At 30.7% G+C, this 25,430-nt stretch overlaps 1 protein-coding gene across 3 annotated transcripts in view; it reads left to right on the forward strand.

Moving 5' to 3' along the window:
* The window catches only part of LOC139495842 (talin-1-like), a 123,993-nt gene that overhangs the window by 31,579 nt on the left and 66,984 nt on the right, over window positions 1–25,430 (forward strand). For all 3 annotated transcript variants that reach the window (XM_071284242.1, XM_071284241.1, XM_071284243.1), the window contains 5 exons: window positions 8,744–8,994; window positions 20,080–20,177; window positions 22,689–22,818; window positions 23,040–23,189; window positions 24,117–24,259. In XM_071284242.1, coding sequence (XP_071140343.1) covers window positions 8,853–8,994; window positions 20,080–20,177; window positions 22,689–22,818; window positions 23,040–23,189; window positions 24,117–24,259 — 663 coding nt within the window. In that variant the 5' untranslated portion in view covers window positions 8,744–8,852. The remainder of the gene's footprint in view (window positions 1–8,743; window positions 8,995–20,079; window positions 20,178–22,688; window positions 22,819–23,039; window positions 23,190–24,116; window positions 24,260–25,430) is intronic.

A 25,430-nucleotide genomic window follows, 5' to 3' on the forward strand; every position in this document is an offset into this window, starting at 1 on the left:
CATGAAAAATGTGTCCTAAAAAAAGAAAAAGAGACAATAACAGGTAAAATGTTATGGACATCAAGCAACCCCCTCTCTTTCCCCTCTCCCCCTCCCCCCCCCCCCCCCCCCCAAAAAAAAAAAAAAAACAAAACCAAACAACTCACACACTCTTACACTGTTGCACTCTCAAAAACCAGGTTATTTTTTTTTTTATTTCAAGTAAGGTAAAATTCAAACTGGCACCTCATACTCAGTTTATTTGGACCTCCCTCCACCCCCCACCCCCCTCAAACAAACACTCTCAAAAACTCTTTACAACTTTTATTTCAAGACAAGAAATTGAAAATTCAGACCTCTAGGCCAAACTAAGTAATATTAAATTTTGGATTATTTTCCACGATATTTCCATGGTCGGTACAAATACCATAGTCTGACCTTTTCATTTGCATGCCTTTATAATGGTAATGATAATTTCACAGATAGTCCGTTTACTTCATTAAGATAACATATGCCTCCATATTCTCAGTGTAATTGGTTTTCATGCTGTTTGTTCGCCCTGTTAAGGACTCAATTAGAACTTTGTTTATAATTGATTATCGGTGATTATGCTATCTGTTTTACATGTAAATTTCAATAAACAGATGTCCATTACATTCTCTCTGTGTTTAAGTGATGATTGGTTTAAAAATTTTACTTAGATAATGGGTATTGTTCGGTACTTAAAGTCAGTGGTAAAATTTATATTAAACTTATTTTCTTATTTCAAGTAGAATTAGGATTAATTCATTGACATAAAGAGCTAGTTTCATCAAAAAATTTTCAAATTGTGTGCTAACTTAAATTCACTTATTTTATTTTTGTTGAGCCTTTTGTAGCAAAAGATGACATAGCAATTCTGTAAAACATTCCATCAAAAAATATAATAAAAGAGAAAGTAGCATATGTGGACAATATCCCATGACAATTTAGGGATCTTTGATAAAGTTTTTTAGTATCATTTGGAACCCATTTGTTAATTTTCCAGACCACTAAGCAATTGTCCATAATCCTATAATTTCCCAATAAATGTTTATTTGAGTTTTACAGCATGTCATGTGCATTGTGTAAGTAGCTAATTATACAGAATTATTGTAGATTATTGAATATTACTGGAAATAGTAGAATTGTCCCATTTATCAATATTACACTTTAACAGAACTATGCTTTTATCTGCACAAGGCAGGCCAGAGACTAAAAAATTGTGTGTTTTAGATAATCTGTAGTTCTTTCATTTGGGATTTGGGGAGTATTTTTCATTGCATTCATTTCCAACCAATTGTCCAGAATGACAATGAATTAATGTGTTGCACTCTGATATATTCTAGAGGTGAAAATTACAGAAAATTTGTAATAGTAAAAAAATTCCTAAAGAAGGTTTATAAGTCCATTATACCTTGCATGCTTTTAGACTCCTGTTTGACCTTATAATGTTGTAGATTCAGTTACAATTATTTGGTACCAGTTTTATCCAATAAAAGAGAAGGTTTGATAAATTTTAATATACCAAAAATATGCATCATTGGCACTCGTACCACATCTTAATCTATCTATATACATGAAAATATGGAAATGTAGGTATGATTTTCAATGAGACAACTATCCACTGAAAAGTTCAAATGAATTAGTGGATTTAGTTCACTCACTAAAAAATTAAATGGTGCAACTCTTTACAAGACAATTTTATGTGTTTCACACAAATATATATGTTTTATGATGGTCTGAATAAACAGAGAATATTAAATGATTTTTTTTTAGAGAGAAAAATGAACCAACATTATAATGTCATTAAAGAATAGATGATAATGGGAAGCTAAAATATAAAGAATAGAGAATGATGGACAAACAAATATAAAAGTGTGCGAGTAAAATGACCTGAAAATAATCCCCCCCCTTTTCCCAGACCTCTTATATGATGTAAGTCTTCTGACAGTCACACTTGTATGTCATTCTCTCAGCATATGATTCAGTAAGTTTATATAAGTAAGTCTACAAACCATTGACCTTGTCTGGGTTACTAGAACATTCAGGCTAGTTTATCATTTTTGATAGAGTGGTAAAGGATACAGTCACAGAGGAAGCAGTGTTTACTTCAATCTTAGATAAGGATTTCTGATCAGGAGATTTAGATAACATTGTGTAGAAGTCTTACATGCTCTGTTTAAGAGTCAATCAATTTGAATTTTGTGTTTAAACTTTGTTATTCTGATTGCTGTGGATTTAAAAAAAAAATAAAATTGGAAAGACATGCCTTCCATTTTGTACTTTGCATTATGGTCTTTTGAGGGATTGTTGGATGTGTGGACTCCTAAAATTTTGCCTGATGGTTAGAACTGTTGTAAAGAATTGGGAATGTTATATGATTCCCTCTGACACCATGCAGTCTCATTTGGGCTGCAAGAAAGTTGACGGCCTCTGGTTTGAATAGTGACCTAAATTTACACTAACAGGTTGTCAGAATAATCTCCTAACTGAAACACTTGACATCAGTGATTACTTAGGTACCAGTTCTTTATATATGTACATTGTCCTCAAGGTAGAAAAGTCATTAATTTTGTGTTTTAAAGACTGTTGTGCAATTTGGAAGGTACCAGTTCTTTATTCATCATCATCGAGGTACAAAAACCATGAATTTTATGTGCTTAAAATACTGTCGCGTACTGCAGAAGTACTAAAGTTCTTTGTTCATTTTCATCAAGGTAGAAAAGTCATGAATTTTATGTGTTTAAAACGCTGTGGTGTCCTGCAGAAGTACTGTTACTTTATTCATCATTGTCAAGGTAGAAAAGTAATGAATTATGTGTTTCAATTTCAAATACTTTCTTTTAATTCCAATGTACCAGTTCTTTATTCATCATAATCTAGGCTTCATAGAGGAAAAAAAGTTGTGAATTTTGTGGTTTAAATAATGATGTGTAATTCCAAGGTACCAATTCTTTATTCATCATAGTTATGAATTTGGTGGTTTATTAAATAATGTTGTATAATTCTGAGGAACCAGTTCTTTATTTATCATAGTTATGAATTTGGTGTTTTAAATACTGTTGTGTAATTCCTATGCAGTCTCAGGAAACATGGAATTAGTTGGAATTGTTACAGTAGTTTTCTACTTGGATTCATATGGTCGTATTATAGAACGGAGAAAAATGCACATGAAATATCAAACATAACGGCACATTAACAAAATTATTGGGTCTCGTAGGACGTTGATATTTGATGCTATTAAGAAAAATGCTAATTGTGACTGAATAGCCGTAGTTATGCAAATGATAGACTTTCCGCAGATAGAGATGGGAATAGAAGCCGTCCCATTTTAGATTGTGGTGTTATCCTCCGTGAATTCACGTCGTCCTGTTATATTGATGAAGTTGTCGATTGTTAAGGAAATATCATATCTAAATTGGTTTATTGGGAAAACGTTTGGGAGAGAGAAACGAGGATGGATTTTGTCTCTGGGTCAGCGAGAGAGATCGTGGTTTTTGTTAAAATGCTGGGCATCGGAAAATTTCATGGTAGGTAGTTTAAGCTCTTTCTAATAAAATATATTCCTAATTGTTTTTTTGAAAATTTAAATAAATTTATATGAATTTGACAAACTAAAATGAAATGGATTAGAAAGTTTCAATTTTGGTAGAAATCTTTTTTTAATTTTATTAAATTTTTTGGGTTGTTTTTGAAAAAAAATAAATAAATAAATAAATGAACTTGACAAACTTTTCTAGTGATATATCAATGTAAGTTTATAAGTACTTTTAAACCTGTCAATTTGAAAAAAAAAATAATTGAAGATGTGGGCAGTACTGTTAAGTACACTATCATTGATCAAATGAAACAAATTTTAATATATATTTTTGGAAATTGCGTAACTATTAAATGATCCTATCAATTAGAAGTGGATAAATATGAATGGGTGAAATTACAATAAAATCAGGTAAAGATTTTTTTAATAGTCGTTTGAAGAAAAAGAAGTTTTTATTGTTAAGAAGTATGTCAGGTAAATACATTATGTTAGTATTTTAAAAAATGTATTATATTCTGAAATAAGTATGTCAAATTCTTTGTAAGTCAGCGGGGAGTCAGGACTCTTCAGTTGTAAGAATTTGTTGTTTTCTTGTAAAACTGTTCATGTATAACGATGTCGATGTACTATTATTAATTTTAGTGGCTGATAATGATTATAAAAATAGAACTGCCATATTGTATAATAATTCATCATTTTGATGAGATAATTATGTGCTACTGCTGCAGGCTTCCTTTACCTTTCTTTGTCCTTGTATAAATGAAAATGACTCTTATTAGAAATTTTGTGCATCCAATGCGCTATTTTGACTTTACTGAAATCAGGAAAGTTTCAAAATTTTGATATAGCTTTTTTTCTCTTTATATAAATGAATATAATGCTGGTAATTATATTGAGTATCCAAAGTGCTTTTCTGAATTTACAGTTCTTGGAATCTCTTCACAGTTTAAACTAAAAAATTTCAACATCAATCAATGCATGATTTATAAAAACTTAAACCCTTTATGGAATTTGAAATGACCAAAAGTCTCAAATGATCAAAAAGATTGTAATGTGGAATAAGCTCAGCCCCAGTGCAGCCTATTTATGCTTCAAATAAAGAAAAAAACTTGAAATAAGGAAATAGTGATCGTTTATTCTTTATATCGGTTCCAATATTTTATGATATGTTTAAGTCCTGACCACTATTTCTACTGAAGAAATATAATATTCAATACACCATATTAAGAAATAAATGTTATATGTAATATTACCCCGACACTTAGAAGAACAATCAACAATGGGGGGAAATTATTCTGTGACTGTACAGTAATTGGTTTGTTCTATCAAACGCAGTGTTATAAATATGATTCACGATAAAGTGTTGAGTCACTTTTACAAGTGATTAAGCTTGAAACCAAAAATGTTAACTTAATATATAGGTAGGTCGCATTTGTAATAGGCAGGGACATATATTAAGATGAATATTCAATGATGAAAAAAGGACCTTTTAAAAAAAATGATATAATTGAAATTTGAGATAATAGAAAAAGATCATTGTCTATTTAAATACTTGATTTTTTTTAAAGTGTGTTTCTAGAATATTCATTACAAAACCAGAGGGTTAAAAATTAAAAGTTGGGTTGAAAGAAATTTACATATTGTGACAGTTTTTTTGAAAAGATTTGATGATTTGGGAGTGGATCACAACCACCAAAACCTCAGATATCTAAACATTACAAAATTCACAAATTTTATCATTCATTTTATATATACTAGATAGAGGAGCTTTAAGATCAAATGGGACCTTTAAAAGAATAGCCAAATCATTATTAAAGTTCAAATATTGAGACCAGAACTAATGGCCCTTTTCTCTAAAGTTGTAACCAGTGGCTTAACCAGAAATTTTCTTAAAAGGGGGTTGGGTGGGGTGTACACTGCCTGCTTAAGAGGGACCCACTCTAGTCATGCATCAGAGATTTCCTGAATTATCAATAAAATTTTACAAACAGAAGGGGGCCCTGCACCCTGCCCCCCTTAAATCCTCCTCTGATAAACTGCAAATTAACGTTACCCCTTTTAGAACCTTGACTATAAATCTTACTTCTTTTAAAATTGATCAACTTTTTTTTTAAATCAAGGAAAATGTCCCAACCCTCTATGTACGTTTTTCATCAATTTAACCTGCAATTACCCTATTTTGATGATCATACTTAAATAAAGAAAAGTTATATAGACAATATAATTATGTATTTACACTAAATGAAAGCTATTTCTGTACAGTACATTAGTAACTGCTACTGGATTCAATTAAAGAAGAGAAAAAACAGTTATGTTTAATTAAAAGAGGCTGTTCAGATTTGATAAATAACACCTGACAATCAGGAATGTACATTGAACTGTATTTATACACTTAAGGATTCCCTAATCTATAATTAGAATCAGTATCCCTAATATATAATTAGAATCAGTATACCAGGAAGTTTTAAATTCTTTAAAATCTTTGAAGGTTCTTATCTCAAGCTGAAGTATTTTTGTAACTTGTTTGTCATATGTAAAACCCAGTACTTTTGGTTTGGTCAATATTGAAGTTCTGTGAGTATTTGCAGTTGAAAATTATATTGGTAAGGAAACTTATGATATTGTTGAGGGGGAGTTGATAAATTTTGAAGAAAAAAGGAAGAAAATGTCAACAGGAAGACTCATGGGAAAGTAGAAAAGTGTTGCATTATTTGTTCACCTTTAATTTGTGATTATATAATTGGATAATATCATTTAAGCTAGCGAATAAGGGAACTGGGGATTCAATCTAAGACTCTGGATGGATATGATATTAAAGGAATAATAATTCTTTAAACAAAAATTATGAAGACTAAAACATTTATATACCTGTGTTAGTTGTAACTCGAAAATTCAAGCCCTTTCTGTGTCCGATTTTCTCCCACACGAGGGCTTGAACTCCTTATGATCATTGGCCGTGTCGCCTGCTCTCTGTGGGAGAGAGCCAATCGGCAGCGATCAGGATAATGAGTCTGCGCAACTGTCTTGTAAATATCTTACCAAACATGTGTGTTCAATTAACACAAATCTGATAATAATTAATTAACATCAATCAGTTTACATCATTCAACATCAATTAGTATCCGGAACTCCTCCTTCTTTAGCTGCCAACTTAGTAAAAAATTCCTATATTGCATAGCGGTGTGAATTTTCCGGTTGACGGTCTTTATCGAGGAAGATGTTCAGGCGTTAATGTAGCCTTCGTAGATCAGCGGAATATAACGACTGAATTAATCGGGTTAGTGTTGGTTGCAAATTGTGCTTTTTAATGGGAGATAACTTCACATGTTTTTTTTTAACAATGGGAGATAACTCTACAGGATACATTTGTACAATATTCCATAACCTTCTGCTAGTATGTGAACAAATTCCTTATTTACTATAATTTATTTTTTATACGATCAAATTTAAGCAATTAATGCAATTTACTTATAAAATTTCAAAATATAACACTTGAAATAATCTCATAAAAAAATCATCTCAGATCCCTGGAGTCTAATAATTTGGTATTGACCAGACCATGTTTCCTCTATAAATAGACACATTAGTTGTTGTCAGAACAAAACAGTCAAAATCCAAAATCAAATGCAAGCTTAAAGGAAATTAAAACTGAAAATTCTGAAAAGAAAAATTGAATGGGCAAAATTGTACCTAATAACTCTGACAGTGAACCTTGAAATTGACAGCCTAGTAATAATCTGATAAAAAAGGCATATAAAAGTGCTAAGGAATACATTGTAGTAGAAGTTTTAAAATTTGATTCCCTTCAAGATAGTAAAGAAGTGAAAATCATGTCTCATAGGTATTATGAATGACTTGATTATTTTCGTACATCATACTTTCTAGTATTGTATTTATTTGTAAAGATGTTTTGGTGCATTATAAGGTACCAAGTTTGTACAATATTACATAGATAAGCCAATATTTTACCCTGGGGGCTGTCAGCATTTATCTATTAGCTATTCTATTCATTTGATGTCAACTTTGGGATGCAGTGTTATCGATACTGCATGAGGTTTTGCAACTATGTGTTTTAAAAGATCTCTTGTAATAGTTGTTGAGGTATTTCTTAGACTTGAAGCGCAAGCTTACGTTAAAAAAATCCAGAATTGCTGAAAATAATTCTGAACAAGCATTGTTTTATCTCCACAAGAGACCAAAATGACACAGAAATTAACAGCTATAAGTCTCCATATGGCCTTCAACAATGAGCAGAGTCCAGGAAGATTGAAACTTGATACTGACACTTCTCTAATAGAATGTTATGACAGTAAAATAAGAAAATTAAAAAAGGCCAATTGCAGATATCATGTTATAAAAGTTTTGAATGGAAAAGGGAAAATACAGAGAAAGACTGAGTGAAAAATAATGACGTTAAAAAATGTTCTGCCTCAAATAAATTGATCTTGGGAAAGATGGATTATAAAAAAGAACATTTGGACAAAAGCTAATGTACAACTGTTCTGTTGCTTTGTAAAGAATTGTTATTTATACTTTGTTAGAGAGCTTAAATACCATAACACTGAAATACAGAGCTTTCTTCAGTCAGACCAACACATTATTTACCATTGAGTTATCAGACGCTAGAAGTCCATCGAACTTGGGATGTTCATTTGATGAATAGTGAGATCACTTTCGAAACATCAAAATCAACTCAACTTCCAAAAAAAAGCCATAGAAGATGTAAATTTTTCCATGTTAGTCCGACACATGATATTTTAGTTTAATTTATGGTTATTCAATAGTTGTATTGTAAAGTTTTATTCATTTGCATTTTTATCGGGACTGGGCTGTCAGTAATGATGGATTGTTTAAGTATTGAATAGAAAATTCACTATCTCTTTTAGCAATCAGCGAAAAAAATATAAGAAATTAACAACTTATACGTAAATGTGAAATTTACTTTTTTTGTAACCAGACAATAATGTACTTTTTCCAGCTTGAAATGCTTGGAATCAGTGGTTGATAATACTTGTCACTAATATTTTGTTGAAAGAAACGAACTTCATAAAATTAAGAATGGAAATGCCGAATGTGTCGAAGAACCGGAGCAAAGAGCAGAAAACAGCAGAAGGCCACCAATAGCGTTGAGTTTATTTTGTGTAGATTTCAGCAAAAAGTTTTTTTAAATGATTGAAATTTAATTATTTCATTTTTATTTTTCAGATTTTCGTCAATGTGATAAAAGAACAATAGACAAAACTTGATACAGACAAGAACACTACTGAAGAAACAGGAATTGTTGTTGATAAAAGGGGAGACAACTTTAACCAAGATGGCAACCCTCTCGCTGAAAATCAGCGTAGTTGGGCAGAATGTTGTTAAGACCATGCAGTTTGAACCAAACATGCAAGTTTTTGATGCCTGCAGAATAATTAGAGACAAGTTGATAGAAACGACTACAGAAAAAATAAATCGTAAGTATTTTGTTATATTGAGATTTCCCCTAAGTGATCATCCTCCTTTTTTTGGTGGAGTGAGTTTATGTTTCTGTGTGTTAAGAGCAGAAAAACAGGTTGTCAACAAATGGGTTTTCTTCAACACAGCGAGAATATCCAACACCCAGAAGTCGGCTTCAATGGCCCCTAATTTGAATTGACTTGAATATTTCTAAAATAGATAACAGAATAAGATGTTCAGTTTGAAAGAATAGATTAGAATTATTGCATATGGGTTGCATACTGTGGATTCATTTATTTTTTGGGCAAACAATTTTGTGAAGGTAGGGAAATTGTAACCTCAAAGAAACTTGAATTTTTGTTAAAGACAAATTCTACATGCAATCTTATGGGGAAGATGTATTTTAATGATCATTTAAATTGTTGGTCCCCCTTTATCAAAGTCATTCATGAAAATAAGTACCCAATGAATATTAATAAAACCACAATAAAAGAAACTTGTATGAGAAATTAATAAGGCATTAATTGGAAATCACTGATGATATTTAACATGTTTAATACACTAAAATCTTTGATATCATGAATGATCAAAACTAAAAATGGCATCTGTCTAGCGTGATTGTAAGTTAGGGAAAATTACAAATATCATATATAAATAGGTCCATTTGAAAATTGTTATCAATCAACAGATTGGACTAAAATGGAATAATAACATAATTGGTCATTAAGTAGGAAATGTCAGCATCTGATTGCCCATCAAACTTTGTCAAATGTTCCTGAATATAAATTTGGAAATGTCATCCATGTTTGAACTTCAACCATTCATGTACTGCTACTGATAGCGGAAAAAAAAAAGTTCGCCATGTATATTTGAAGTACGTGGTATTTTATTTGTATGTTTCAATGAGTCTGGGAGGGATTTTTTCCCTGGTGTTTGGAATGTGGACATTTGGTCGTTGTGATTTCAAAGTGAGTAAAATATTAAGCTTAACATTCAAATAATTTTTGTTGTTGAAATTTAATTTAATTTAATTTTTCCATCATGTCTATGTTAAAAAGCAGCAAAATATAATATACTCCAGTTCGATATAGTAGTCATTCATATTTTTGAGTTCTTCCTTTTCATAGGACCATAAAAATAAAGTTCATTAAACATTTGTACCAAAAAAGAACACTTTAAAGTGAACATCGTCTTAATGCTTTAACCCATATCAATTTTTTTTTTTATTGGAACTGAAAAAAGGTTGTGTCTAAACACTGTTTTCATGAAAAGAAAGTTTAATGAACTAAAAAAGAAGACCAAATGATTTTTCTAAATTCTCTAAATTATATGATTTTTTTTTATTGGAACTAAAGAAAATGCATGTCTGAAACACTGAGTGTTTCAATAAAAAAAAATCTTCACAGAATTTTTTTAATAAAACTGAAATAAACTTATTAATAGAAGGCAATGTCTGAAAACTGTTTGAATAAAGAAATAAAATGTTAAGGGCATATTACTAATACTGGCTTTCAAAGATTTTATGATTGTTTACAGAAAACATTTTAGTGAAACCTTTTAAGAATATAATTTACAAAACAACTTGTCACTTTTACACTTTTTTTCTGTGATGTTTTATTTGATTCATTGAAATTAATAATTTTGTCAAAAACCATTGATTTCTGTTATTTGTAAGGACGCGCTAGTTTTCGATAGAAATGAAGAAATCGGCTGCTCTAGTGTCAGATTTTGAAGATAAATTACATTTTCAATTAAAGAAGCAAGCATGTTTATAGCGTTTTATGGGGATGCTTGAGTATCACATCAAAAAGCAAACAGAATCAACTGAAATTTACTACTGCAGATATTAATGTATTGGTCCGAGTACACAGTTATTTCGTAGTGCATTTCTTTTAGACAATAAATGTAAATAAAAAAAATCCCACCTGCGCTTTCTCAATTATATTTTTACAGTGTGTTGTACTACTTTTGGGACAAATTATATCAAAATTATAGAAAACTTCATCAGCTCTAACTCAAAATATGGACAATTTTGTGTTAAGGGGGTCTTGAAATCTTTTGACAGCTTCCGAAGTGCTAATTTTTGACCTTTTTCAGCTGGACCTAATCACTACTTTACCTAAATATTTATGACCCAAATTTTTTTACAGTGTCATTTCACCCCCCAACTTGCTATATGAGGCATAAAACATGGAGAATTAAATTTGGAAGGGGTATAACAAAAATTGGCAAGTAACACACTGTCCACATTAGGGACTATATTCGTGGACAACGAAAATCAAAGGACGATAACTGTGTACTCGGACCTAATAGGATAGAAAAAGTTGACCAATCTTTATAAAACTTTGTATGACAAAAGCTCAACATATTACAAGACTGCTTACAAAGTTTCATATCAATAGGATATATATTATAGACACTATGATTAATTCTATATTCAACTTTACGTGTTAAATTTGAACGTTAAAATTGAGAAATTTCAACTATCAACATTTGGGGCTTTTAAAATTAAAATATTGCAAAAAAATACTTTTAAAATGCCTTAATATATAATACATCATGTATTTAAAGCAATAGAGTACTCATTTGATATATCAGACTTAGCATAATTTTTCAAAAGTCAAATTTATATGAGCCTGTGCCTAAAAATGGAGGTTTTCCAATGAAGGGGAGCCTTACATGAAGATGTAATATTTCCAGCAATTTTAAATGTGTGAAGCTTTTTGATTATAAATAATCCTTACATATGTACTTAATATACTTTAAATGGAAAGAAAACTTACAAATAACATATCATATTAGTTTAAAAGGGTCTTAGGCCAAGTATGACTAAAAATAATTTAGGGTCAATTTAGGCCGTAGCACATATTTACATTTAAAAATGCATATTGAAGCTATAGGAAATAAAAAATTGTGTCTTTTCTATCATTTCTATACTCAGGTGACATGATACAATAAATCTGAGCACAAAAAGGCTCTTACATTCAACTTTTTGAGCAGACAGTATGGTCTGATACAAAGATTTTTCACTTTTTGGTGAAAAACTTGCATGCAATTTTAGTCTCAACAGGCTTATATTTGAACCACATGGTACCCTACAGAGGTAAAGAAAGATATTATGTGAAATGCAACAGGTGCAGAAGACATTGTTAAATGCTTTTTATACAAATTTAGTGAGGTCTTTATTATGGACTTCAACTTTTATGTGCCATGCTCCTCACATTTAACTTGATCCAAACAGGGCGTTAGATGAGGGTCATTTATACAACACACTTTGCTCATATTGTCTGAGATAATCTTCTTTTCTGTAGATTCAGAGTTCACAAATGAGTAATACAACTGGATTAAAGCATAGAAACACAAAAATTGACAAATGAAAACATGTCAGATAGAAAGTCAAAATGCCACTTATGCATCAAAATTGAAAAAGCTATGAAATGCTTATTTTGACCATATAATGCCAAAATTGGTCAATTTTGCAGAAATTCTATCAAATAAAAGTTTAAATCCTTTAGTTTTATGCTATTTGACAAATTGACACAATCAAATCATTCAGGGAAGTTGCCAAAGTACAGATTCTATATTTCCTGATTTCACCTCTTAGGTCCGAGTACACAGTTATTTCGTAGTGCATTTCTTTTAGACAATAAATGTAAATAAAAAAAATCCCACCTGCGCTTTCTCAATTATATTTTTACAGTGTGTTGTACTACTTTTGGGACAAATTATATCAAAATTATAGAAAACTTCATCAGCTCTAACTCAAAATATGGACAATTTTGTGTTAAGGGGGTCTTGAAATCTTTTGACAGCTTCCGAAGTGCTAATTTTTGACCTTTTTCAGCTGGACCTAATCACTACTTTACCTAAATATTTATGACCCAAATTTTTTTACAGTGTCATTTCACCCCCCAACTTGCTATATGAGGCATAAAACATGGAGAATTAAATTTGGAAGGGGTATAACAAAAATTGGCAAGTAACACACTGTCCACATTAGGGACTATATTCGTGGACAACGAAAATCAAAGGACGATAACTGTGTACTCGGACCTATTGGTTTAAAATTTGTCCTGAGTTTTATTGATGGACTCGTAAAAATAATTTTAAATTTTGTTTGAGGTAATGGACCCTTCATTTATAGAAAGAAAGACTATCGCTTGCCTAGAAGTCATCATTTGACTGTGTTAAAAGAAAATATTAAAATCTGCTAGATACTTCAATTTTCTATAAATTTACTATTTATGAAATGTTAAATTATTTGAAATTTAACAGTATTTCTACTACCAGGCATTCAGATAGCATAAGTAGTATCTTCTCAACTTTTTGGAAATTTCGGCTTTCTCTACTTTTCAAGTACAATTGTGTTTTCGTTTTTGCATTAAGACTTTATATTTACTTTTACAGCTTTCAAAGATTGCCGATTTAAAAAAAAAAAATTATGCTCTATAGGAAGGTGCAAAAGTTCTGTAGGCTGTGTGTTTCAGTTTAATCAAGTGAAGGATTAAAACACCAGGCTAAAAGTTTTCTGTTTTAAGAAGAAAACCCATTAAATAGAACTCACTAATTCATACTTAAGAGAATTCTAAAAAAAATCATTGATTTAATATTATCAGTTTATACCATTTAACTGTCATTTTCAATGGAGAGCAGGAATTGAATTTTCTATCAGTGATACTTTTTAATGTTAAAAGAAACAAAAATTAGCATTTCAGTCCAATATAATTGAAAACTATTCTGCTTGATTTCAACTTGAATTAACGTCAGATAAGTGGCATCTTTAACTTAGAAATTTTCGAAAGAAGAAATAAAAAAACTTATTCGTAGAATTTCTTTATAATTTTATGTTTTGTCATTTTATTCAAATTGCAGCCTTCACATAGAGAGATGTCAATTCCATGTGTGTCAAGAAATTTATAATTACAATATTGTAACTGACATTTTTGATTAGTAGTCATTTTCAAAAATAGCAACCGTGAAAAATTCCTCCGATTTTCAGAAGTATTTGGGAAAATTACAATGAATGATTGGCTATAAAATTATTTGTAAAGAGTCCAATAGATGAATTGGTGTAATTTGTCAGAACACATTGCTGTATTTTCGGCCATCGATCACGTTCAGCTATTTTGCCAACATTGAATGGCGTAAGATTATTAATTTCTTGTAAATCAATATTGTAATTGGCTACATTAAAATGATAAAGTCTTTTATCGTGTAAATCGGGAGAAAGAGATTCATAGATTCATCGTCCTAATGCAGTTGATACGATTTATCACTAAAACGCTTTATGTCTTGTTTAAACATAGTGTTTCGAGTATTGTCTTAAGTTGATTGTATTTGTGCGCTGAAACAATTGAGAAATTGATATTTAAAGCATGTTTAGTTAGAGGGGAATGGACAGATTTTTATCTGTATACAAGATTTCCAATAGCCTGACACTTCACCGTTTAGGACATTGCTATATGAGGGTAAGGATTGGGTTTATATAGAATAATTGGTAAAAATGCTGAATAAGGACATAAAAAAAGAAGAGAAAAATAGGCTAAAAAATGAAGATTAAGGAATAACAGGGTGCTAAAATAAACAATAATGGGCAAAAGAAGTAAAGAATAAAGGAAATTGAGACAAGATGGCTTGGACTAAAGAAACAAGTACTCGCATTTCGAATTTTATTTTTGCAATCTTGCATTTTTTTCCAATTGTTCAACAAGTGCAATTACATTTTTTTCCAATTGTTCAACAAGTGCAATTACATTTTTTTCCAATTGTTCAACAAGTGCAATTACATTTTTTTCCAATTGTTCAACAAGTGCAATTATAAATGTATAAAAAGATTCTGACTTTCGTATTTGATTAAAAAATTCTGTATTTATATAATACAATGTACTGCTATTCCCTATCAAAGACCTTCACAAAATTTCATGGTCAATCTTGCAATTGCAGCAAATGTTGAATTAAACGAACAAAAATACAAAAAGGAGGATTGAAAGTGTTTTCATTATGTTCAACTCTATTATAAACAATTATTTGAAAAATAGAAAAAATGTTTATAAATAAATGTTCATCATTTTGATAACTGAATTACAAAAAAAAATTATTATTCCAAACGAATGATATATATCTCTGTTAACATTTTCTGCAATATTGATTCGTTAAAACTTGAAAATACTTGATTCCGTGTCAGTTGTGAGTTTTATTCTGTATTGTATTAGACAAGAAGATCCATTGACTTTTCCGACCCTATCATTCAAATTACATGCTTGATTATGCACAATTTGATTGGAGAAAAAAATCGTAGTCGAGTGATCCTGCAGTTCTTTATTCAAATTAGATTGGTTCGTATTAAACCAAGTACCGCTATACAATTCTGAGATTGCATAATTCAACAGATAACGGAAGATCGGAAGCAGAAATATCATTTATCGTAGATATTAATGCCATGAATTTGTCCTAAGCAATAACAGTTCAGTTTTCTGGTTAATTTAACAGGGTGACGATGCTGCTTGTAAAGTACTGGTGAGAGTTCTGTTGTACTATAAAATTATTACTTAAAACTGTGAAAAGTTGTAGGTTGAATAACCTCTCTTCCGGCTATTTGTGATTTTTGAAATTTCTGGTATAAGAGTTTAAGGTTTAAGACAATAAGTGGAAAATCTAGTAATTTATTCTTTAAAAAATTTGGTAAATTGTGATAGAAATGTTTTGAAATGAAAAAGATTTTTTGTTTAATTTTGAGATAAAATACTGCAGAATCATCATTTATATGTTTGATTCACTGGTTGTTGAACAATTGTTAGATTGTTTATTCGATTTCAGAAATGCTGCATAGACAATAATGCTATCAAAATCTAAAATTTAAATTGAATAACCATGGAAATACAATTCACCTCAATCCACGAAAATAAATGAATCAACTTTTAAAATTTGACATCAAGATTGTATAGCTCACACTCAGAGAACTCAAATATCACCAAGTCAGATATCTGAAGACTTAGCTATGTTAAAATTTGTGTGGGTTGTCAAAATATCGTCTTTTCCTGGAAACCCTGTGGTTTTAACAATTTGGCATATAATTCAGTTCAAACTGAAAGTATGGAGGAAATGAATTTCAATAGCATCATTTCAAATCTTTCAAATACACTGCTTTATAACTCACATATGACTAGGTCCGATATCCTGACACTTAGCTACATTATTTTTTTTGTGATTTCTGAAACTTTGAGGTCAAAAGAAATTTTGCATACCATATAATGGATATAACCTGAAAATATTGAGGAAATAAAATGCAACTATATCATTTTAACTCTTTTGTATTGTCAGAAATACCCTACTTTCCCCCTGGTTACAATATATATAATTAAAACTGACGAGGAAAGGTAACACATGGCCAGCGAAAGCTCTTTTTTTGAGAGCCCAGGTGGTCATGTGGTCTAGCGGGACGGCTGCAGTGCAGGCGATTTGGTTTCACGATATCACAGTAGCATGGGTTCGAATCCCAGTGAGGGAAGAACCAAAAATTTGCGAAAGCAAATTTACAGATCTAACATTGTTGGGTTGATGTTTAGACGAGTTGTATATATATATATATATATATATATGGAGGTTGGAAGGTGCATTAACTTATGAAACTTGACTATCTAATTACACTTGAAAAAAAGTCGTCATCTTGGCTACATCAAGACAATGGGAAGAAAAAATAATAACTAAATATATAGCAGCATTTTTATACATCATTTTCTCACAAAATGTCACAGAGAATTTAATTTCCTACCAGTGCAGCTAGACTAGATAGACAATAATAGTATTGGATTATATACCCCATTACATAGACTTAAGACAGAGCCAAATTGACCGTGTAAGTTACTAATTCTATTCACTTGATGTCATTTCTTACCATTTGGTTATAAATTTCCATACCGAGCAGTATTGTGTCTAGACCAATGGCCATTACAGTTCGTGATAGTTAAGAAAGAGTATTAATAGGCCAAGAATTATTTTTTTTGTTCTTGATTATGATCCCAAACTCTGTCTGACAGACAAAAGACAAAACTTTTTTTTTTTAAATCATTCAGTCTGACAGAAATTTTTGAATTTTTTGGCTGAAATACAGAAAAAATATCAAATATCCTTTTAGAACCTGTAGACACCCTGCAACAGTTTTACACATTCTGCTGATTGGGAGCTTTTTTCTGGATGAGAATATTGCTACAAGGCCTTGTAATGAATTAAAAGAAAATTAATCATATCCCAACTGACAACAATTGGAAAATAAAAATAAAATCAAGATGTTGAACAATTGGACGAAAATTTCCTGAATCTGAAAAGTCTCTGGTCAAAAGATAGTCAGACACAGAATGTTTCATTTGTTAAACCTCCCATTTGATACACATCTGTTGAAAGTTTAAAAGCTAAATAACCTTGCAATATAAATACGCAAGGTAGATAACCCAGCAATATACACTAGAAGGGTAGATACCCCAGCAATATACACTTGAAGGGTAGATAACCCAGCAATATACACTTGAAGGGTAGATAACCTAGCAATATACACTTGAAGGGTAGATAACCTAGCAATATACACTTGAAGGGTAGATAACCCTGCAATATTCAGAGCAAATGTAGATGCCTTTCATGCAAAGTCAATTTGTATCTGTTAAATAATGGATTGACAATAAGCAATTAAAAAAATCCTGAATTTTTACTTTTCTTATGTTTGAAAGCCTTTAGTGTCATTTAAAAAAATTAGACATATTTAAAATGAAAGAACCAAATATTTTCTCTCATGGCCTATGTTTTAGTATTGAATAAAGCCTCATGAATACTTAGGAATTGTTTTATGTAAATACAAGCTGTATTTTATGCATGGCAGAGACAAATATGATCCCAATTTGGCTGATTTTCTTAAAAGCATTTATTGGGAATAGTTTTAGAGATACAATTGATTCAGTGTTGGTTAAGCTGGTGTATAGTTAGATTGGAATGCAAATGTTTACTGTATTTAAAACTAGTATTTAATGAGTTGATGTATTGGGTAAAGAAATTGGAGGTGACAGAAAAATGCTTTGTCGTTTTTCTCTAGATGGACATTATTTCTACAGTTAACAAAATCTGGTATGTCTTCTCAATGAACTGTACCTTACATGTTCTTGAACTTAAATTGAATTAAAAAATAACAAAAAGAATGTGGTCAGGGAGTAATTATTTGTATAAAAGTTATAAAAGATATGAATATATAATCTAGTCTAATCTAGTGGTTGAATTGTTTTTACAAATGTCATTTTGGGGCCTTAATAATTTACTTTGTGGTGTTTGCTCATTGTTGAAGACTGAATAATGACCTTTAGTAATGTTTACTTCTTGTCTTTTAGTTACTTTTAGTGGAAAGTTGATTTGACATTGACAATCAAACAACATTTTTGTATTTTGATATTAAATGCAAAAAGATATTATTTAATATGAAACAGGAAGAATAAAAATCATGTTATTTTTTTCTGAGTTTCTACTTCATTTCTAAGTAATGAAACCACAACTATTACTTTTTATGGCTAATTAGACTCTTAATCTCTTGACTCTAATGTCTGGAATTTTAACTGATATAATTTGTGCTTGTTAATTTTAAAGTCTACTATATATAGCTATTGGCAAGTAGATTCAGGTCGAGGAAGAAAGAAAAATCATTTTCTTCCTCTTCTAAGTCTTAAAACACCCATTTATAGGTTATTACAGCACACATTACATTTAATATTTTTTCAAACTAAAATTGTATGGGAAAGAGGCTTGAAATTTGTTCTTTATTTTACAAAGTGTAGATAACTAAAGAGCCATTAAGAATGTATGTGTCCTTCCTATTAAGTACAGAGATTAGTTGCTTCCATTAGACTTGCATTTAATTAAAAAGCAGTAGGATCAACTTTTGCTGCTTGACCATACACTTTCTTTTTTGCTGCATCAGTGCCTAATTACACAACAGTGACGTATCTAGTGACAGAAAGTGCTACAACTATTTTCTAGTTGATTAATTCTGCATAATATAAACTTTTGAACACCACCAGTACCCAGCTATGTTCTTGTAACCTATTTATTCACTTGTATATAAAATGGTAGATTAAGAAAGCTTTAATTTTGATATTGGACATCTTAAAAAGTTGTATAGAATGATAAATTAAGAAACCTCATACTCAAAGCTTTAAATTTGATTTAAAACCTTATAATATTGGACATCTAAGAAACAAGTACAGAATGATAGATTTAGAAACCTTAAATTGAAAGCTTTACTTTGATTAAAAACTTTAATATTGGACATCTAGCAGGTCTATAGGAAACATGCACAGAATGGTAGATTTAGAAACCTCAAATTGAAAGCTTCACTTTGATATCAGACATTGAAGAACTCTTCTGCATTTCACAGTTTTACCACTATCGATTACAATTATAACATGCAGTTATTCCAATAAAACATTGTGATTATATACTTAATATTTGGTGTATATCCAAGACCAATAAAAGTGAAATAGAGTTAATTGATGGGATCTGTCTGACAAGGGAGATTTACTGTCTGAGAGAAATGAAATAGATCTTGATTCTGGATGGATGAACTTTATATTTTAACAGAGACTTTTCCGCATATTGATAATTTCATTCCTTCATAAGTCAAATATTACAATAGTTAGAGAAGTGGAAGTGTGCTGGACAGATTTCTTGTAAAGTGGTGGTCCGAAAGTTTTGACCACCAAGTTTTTGCAAAGGACTGACATAGTTTTGGTATTTGGAAATGAAACGAAAGTGAGAACCATTACCACTGGGAGGAAAAGATTTGAGGAATTCTGGTAGTAGCTCCAGAATTTTAAAAAGGGTGTTGTTATAATGGAGGCTGAGCATAGTAAAGAGGGATTACAGTCATTTTTCATAGATTTCATGTGTTCTGAATGGTCTGTAACTTAACTTGCTGGTCCCTTCATCATGTCCATTCAATTACCTACTCCTTTGTTGGACAGTTGGTGATTCAGAGATATATGGTATAGACACTTGTACACATACTTTAAATTGTAAATACTATTAAGCAGTCTCTCACAAAAATACCTTAAGTTCTTTTTATTTTTCAGCTGGAGAATTTGGACTGTTTCTATCAGATGAAGATCCACGTAAAGGAATATGGTTAGAAAATGGCAGAACACTAGACTACTATCTACTAAGAAGTGGTGTAAGTCTTCTACAGCATTCAAACATTATCATATAAACTAGGTATTTTGTCTTGAGTCAGTTTAGTGATGGTACATTCAATGATTTGTAAAAACAAGAACCATTAAATAATTGATTGAAAGCAAGTTTAAGTTTCATGAAAATAGCAATATACTAGACTACTGTCTACTAAGATGTGATTTAAGTCTTCCACAGCTTTCTAACAATATGAAATGAAATTTGATTTTTTTGTTGAGTCACTTGTACGTTGATACACTAATGATTTGTAAAAATAAGAGGTGATGAAATAATTGAAAGCAACGTCTCACAAGTAAGCAGCCAATTTAAGTTATTTGAATTCATCATTACCATTAAATATTCAGTATATATTTCTTATACTTTTGAACATACATTTATCAGATGTTTTGAATTGAAGTAGTAATTCAAAACAGTCAGGAAAAAATCATATCTTTAATATGTAATTCAATCAGAATTTATTTTCCCTTCCTGTACAAAATTTGAAGTACTTATAGAATAGAGATTGAAATGACCAAAATCCGGACTTGGAGTCGTGTTACATTCTGGGTAAAAAGAAATAAACACTCGGTATTGATAAGTCTGTTGAAGTGGTACTTATCTTTTGCTAATGTAAGGAGAGAGGTTTCCGTTAGTACTACAAATCTTCCTGATGCATTTGTAAGGCGGGACCTGATAAATTTATTTTGGAAAAGATATAGTTATAGATTGAAGACATTTCTACTACATTTTATTTTTTTTATTGTTTTTTTTTAGAATTTTTTTAAAGATTTTTTTATAAAGTCTGTTGAAAATTAGATTAAATTAAAAAAAAAAAAAAAAACAATTTTACCCTTGTCCGCATTTCTTGTAAAACAGTTCATTACTGTGTTCTCTTGTCATCTTAAGGTTTAAAAAAAAAATAAAAAAAAAATATAAATCTTATCAATGCTTATTACCCAGCAAAATTATTTTACCCCTGTCAGAATTTCTTCTGAAAAGTTCATTTACTGTGTTCTGTTGTCATCTTAATTTCTGTTTTTTCGTTATTTTTGCCAGTGGAAAGTATTTAAATCTGATTACCCTGGTAAAAGTGTCCCCTTTTTTTTACCCCTGTCAGCATTTCTTGTGAAGCAGGTCATTACTTTTGTCATTTTAAGTTCACTTAGGAAGTGTATACTACATTCAAAGTCTTTATATTAATTCATATCAAACATCAATTCAAGTTTGGGAGTTATATCTAGAAATGAATTACTAGGAAATAGGTATGATAAAGTCAAACTAGTGCATGATATTTTATGAGGCATACCAACTCTCCACAATAAAAAAAAGATATCAGTCCCTTTGCCAAATCTTGATCATTGCTGAATGTAGATGGAAGCCAGTCTGGTCCTAATACCAATGCCAGCAAAATTAAACATACCTAAAATTTTCTTAGCTTGCTGTTCCAATACGTACCAGTAGGTCTTCCCCAAAAAAATTTGCTATTGAATCTGTAAGTGTTATTCGGGATTTTCACGCTGTGGTTAAGACCCATTGGTGGCCTTGTGATAATGATAATCTGCTGTTTTCTGCTTTTTGGTCGTGTTGTTTTCTCTTTGGAACATTCCCCATTTTCATTCTCAATTTTATGATTAACATTTATATATTGTGGGGGGAATGTGTAAAAAAAGCATAGAAAACCCAGCTTCCTCTAAAAATTGGAATTATGTTCTAGTCCTTACACAATACACATGGTCATAGAATTTTTCTTCAACATATCATACATCACAGCGTATATTCTGATCTATCATGTATCATTGTTTGTTAATACTATCCCTTGGTAGTTTCTGGTGTTTGTAATTCTATTACCAGACTGTTGGACACAAACATATTGATATTATACAATAAATATATGTGTTGAAATAAAGTTATAAAAGCAGACTGGCATAAAAATCAATTAAAGTGCATTTTCTTATATAATTATATCAGACATACAAACTTTCTAACATATTAAAAAAATATGATACCCAATTGACCAGCCTTGAGCATAGCTAAATTCAAAGAAAATCCATTCTGATCCTAACGATCATTACATAATTTAAGGGAAAGGGCCTGAATACTTATGACTATTTTTACAATGGAAATATTCTATCATTTTATAGTTTAATAATAGTAACATTGATAGGTAACTTATTTGGTCATGTACAATGCATGCTTGAAAAACCCTAAAACCTATAGTTGGTAGAGGAGATGCATATTATACACAACTGTAGATTTTGAATTTTGATATTATTTTTACAGGACTTTTTACTAGAGTACAAAAAAGGGAAAGGCATGACTACTTGTAACTACTTTTACAATGGAAATATTATATATTTCTAATAAAATTTGAAAATAGAAGATTGATAAGTACCGTATTTGGTCATGTATAATACACATTTATTTTTAATCTGAAACATACTGTTGGTAGAGGAGATGCATATTATACACAACAGTAGATGGTTTTTAAATTTAAACTTTTATTTTATCTTTACAGGACTTACTAGAGTACAAAAAGAAACTTAGGATTTTACAGATTAGAACTCTAGATGATGCTAACAAGAAAATCCAGATAGACGACAGCTTCCAAGTCGGACAGCTTATGGTGACAATCTGTACTAAAATGGGTAAGATACGGGTTCTGTTTATATAGTGCAGGGTACCAATAAGTTACAATCAACTAAAATTTGTAACTTGAAGGCAAAAGAAAAGTCAATTTCTACATAATAGACACGAATCAATATTAATCAAAACTGTAGAATCAAAGAGTAACAAATGTGTGTTATCGTTTAGCAATTTTATGTTTTTCCTTAACCTTTATAATATTTTTATATTCTATTTTTTTTAGGAATATCCAACCATGAAGAATACTCATTAGTTTTAGAAATGCCTGAAGACGAGAGAGAGAAAACATTAACATTAAAACGGGACAAATCCATCGCCAAAGATCAGAAAAAATTAGATGAAATGAGAAAGAAACTACACACAGATGATGAAAGTTTGTATTAGTTTTACAGTAAATGTATATTAATTCATAAATTCAAGATCATATTTGTAATTTTTTTAAAATTCCAAATATATAAGTCTTTTTCATGCATAATTTTCACATAAATTGTTTAGATATATAACTAGATGTAGTTTGAGTGCCAATGAGACAACTCTTTATCCAACTAAAACAGGAAAACCAACTGTCTAATCTATATAAAAAAACAAGAAACGCTAATGAACCATATAAAAAAATGACAAGCACAGAAGAATGATCTTGACCTTGCATCTTTTTGTGTGTGTAAATTTCATAAAAAAATGATATATTGTTTATTTCAATTATATTCAAATACTTGTACAAAACTACAAAGGGGTGGTGTAGCCTTAAGGGTACTTTTAATAAAATTTGATCTGTCATGGTTATTTAAGAAAGATAGCTTAAACAGTTATTGGAAATATTCATTTAAAATTCTATGCATGGCGAAATAAAATAAAAAAGTGATTTTCAACCTCCTACAGCTCACAGTCAAAACAGTGTGCACTTTTACTTTTTTACATTGGCTAGAGGTATAGGGGAGGGTTGAGATCTCATAAACATGTTTAACCCCGCCGCATTTTTGCGCCTGTCCCAAGTCAGGAGCCTCTGGCCCTTGTTAGTCTTGTATTATTTTAATTTTAGTTTCTTGTGTACAATTTGGAAATTAGTATGGCGTTCATTATCACTGAACTAGTATATATTTGTTTAGGGGCCAGCTGAGGGGCACCTACCTCTAGGTGCGGGTATTTCTCGCTACATTGAAGACCTGTTGGTGACCTTCTGCTGTTGTTTTTTCTATGGTCGGGTTGTTGTCTCTTTGACACATTCCCCATTTCCATTCTCAATTTTACTCACATAATGGTAAAGACTTCATAATTAAATTATTTTTTTTTCTAATTTCAGTGGACTGGTTAGATCATTCTAAAACATTACGTGAACAGGGAGTAACAGACAATGATGTATTACTGTTGAGAAGGAAATTCTTCTTCTCTGACCAGAATATAGATCAGAGGGATCCTATACAGCTTAACTTATTGTTTGTACAGGTATGTTATAACAACTGTAATATGCATTATTGTAAATTCAGAAATTATTGCGATGTTTTTATGCCCCACCTACGATAGTAGAGGGGCATTATGTTTTCTGGTCTGTGCCTCCGTTCGTCCTTCCGCTTCAGGTTAAAGTTTTTGGTCAAGGTAGTTTTTGAAGAAGTTGAAGTCAAATCAACTTGAAACTTAGTACACATGTTCCCTATGATATGATCTTTCTAATTTTAATTCCAATTAAAGTTTTGACCCCAATTTCACGGTCCACTGAACATAGAAAATGATAGTGCCAGTGGGGCATACGTGTACTATGGACACATTCTTGTTATTCATGTGAATAATGTGACTGGGTGAGAATTCCAATAAGTACTTGCATTCTGATAACTGAAACGTAGACCTGTATGCAGACTTTTTTCGAAATCGAAAAAATCACAATAATTAAACTCACATTTTTGTCTATTCTTGAAAAATTGCAATAATAGATACAAATAAATTTTATAATAGTGATATTAAAGTACTGAAGAAGGCCAATGGCTGAAACGTCTCAAAAAATTGGTTTATTGATACAATTATAATAAATACACACAATAATTTCTGAGATTTCAGTATAGTATGTAGAATCAGTGTACGAATCGTTTTAGGTAAATCCAGCAGAGAAAAAGTCTTTCATATTTTCCATTGTAATTGTTTTGATACTGTAGGGAGAATTATTGTTTTTTGCTGAGTTTAAATCTTTGCAATATCTGAAACAAATACGTTAAAAAGAATTGAGATTTTGTTTTTATACGACCGCAAAATTTGAAAAATTTTTCGTCGTATATTGCTATCACGTTGGCGTCTGCGTCGTCGTTGTCGTCGTCGTCGTCGTCGTCGTCGTCGTCGTCCGGCGTCCGAATACTTTTAGTTTTCGCACTCTAACTTTAGTAAAAGTGAATGGAAATCTATGAAATTTTAACACAAGGTTTATGACCACAAAAGGAAGGTTGGTATTGATTTTGGGAGTTTTGGTCCCAACATTTTAGGAATTAGGGGCCAAAAAGGGTCCAAATAAGCATTTTCTTGGTTTTCGCACTATAACTTTAGTTTAAGTGAATAGAAATCTATGAAATTTTGACACAAGGTTTATGACCACAAAAGGAAGGTTGGGATTGATTTTGGGGGTTTTGGTTCC

This window comes from Mytilus edulis, chromosome 11 (genome assembly GCF_963676685.1).
Source record: "Mytilus edulis chromosome 11, xbMytEdul2.2, whole genome shotgun sequence".
Lineage (NCBI taxonomy): Eukaryota > Metazoa > Mollusca > Bivalvia > Mytilida > Mytilidae > Mytilus > Mytilus edulis.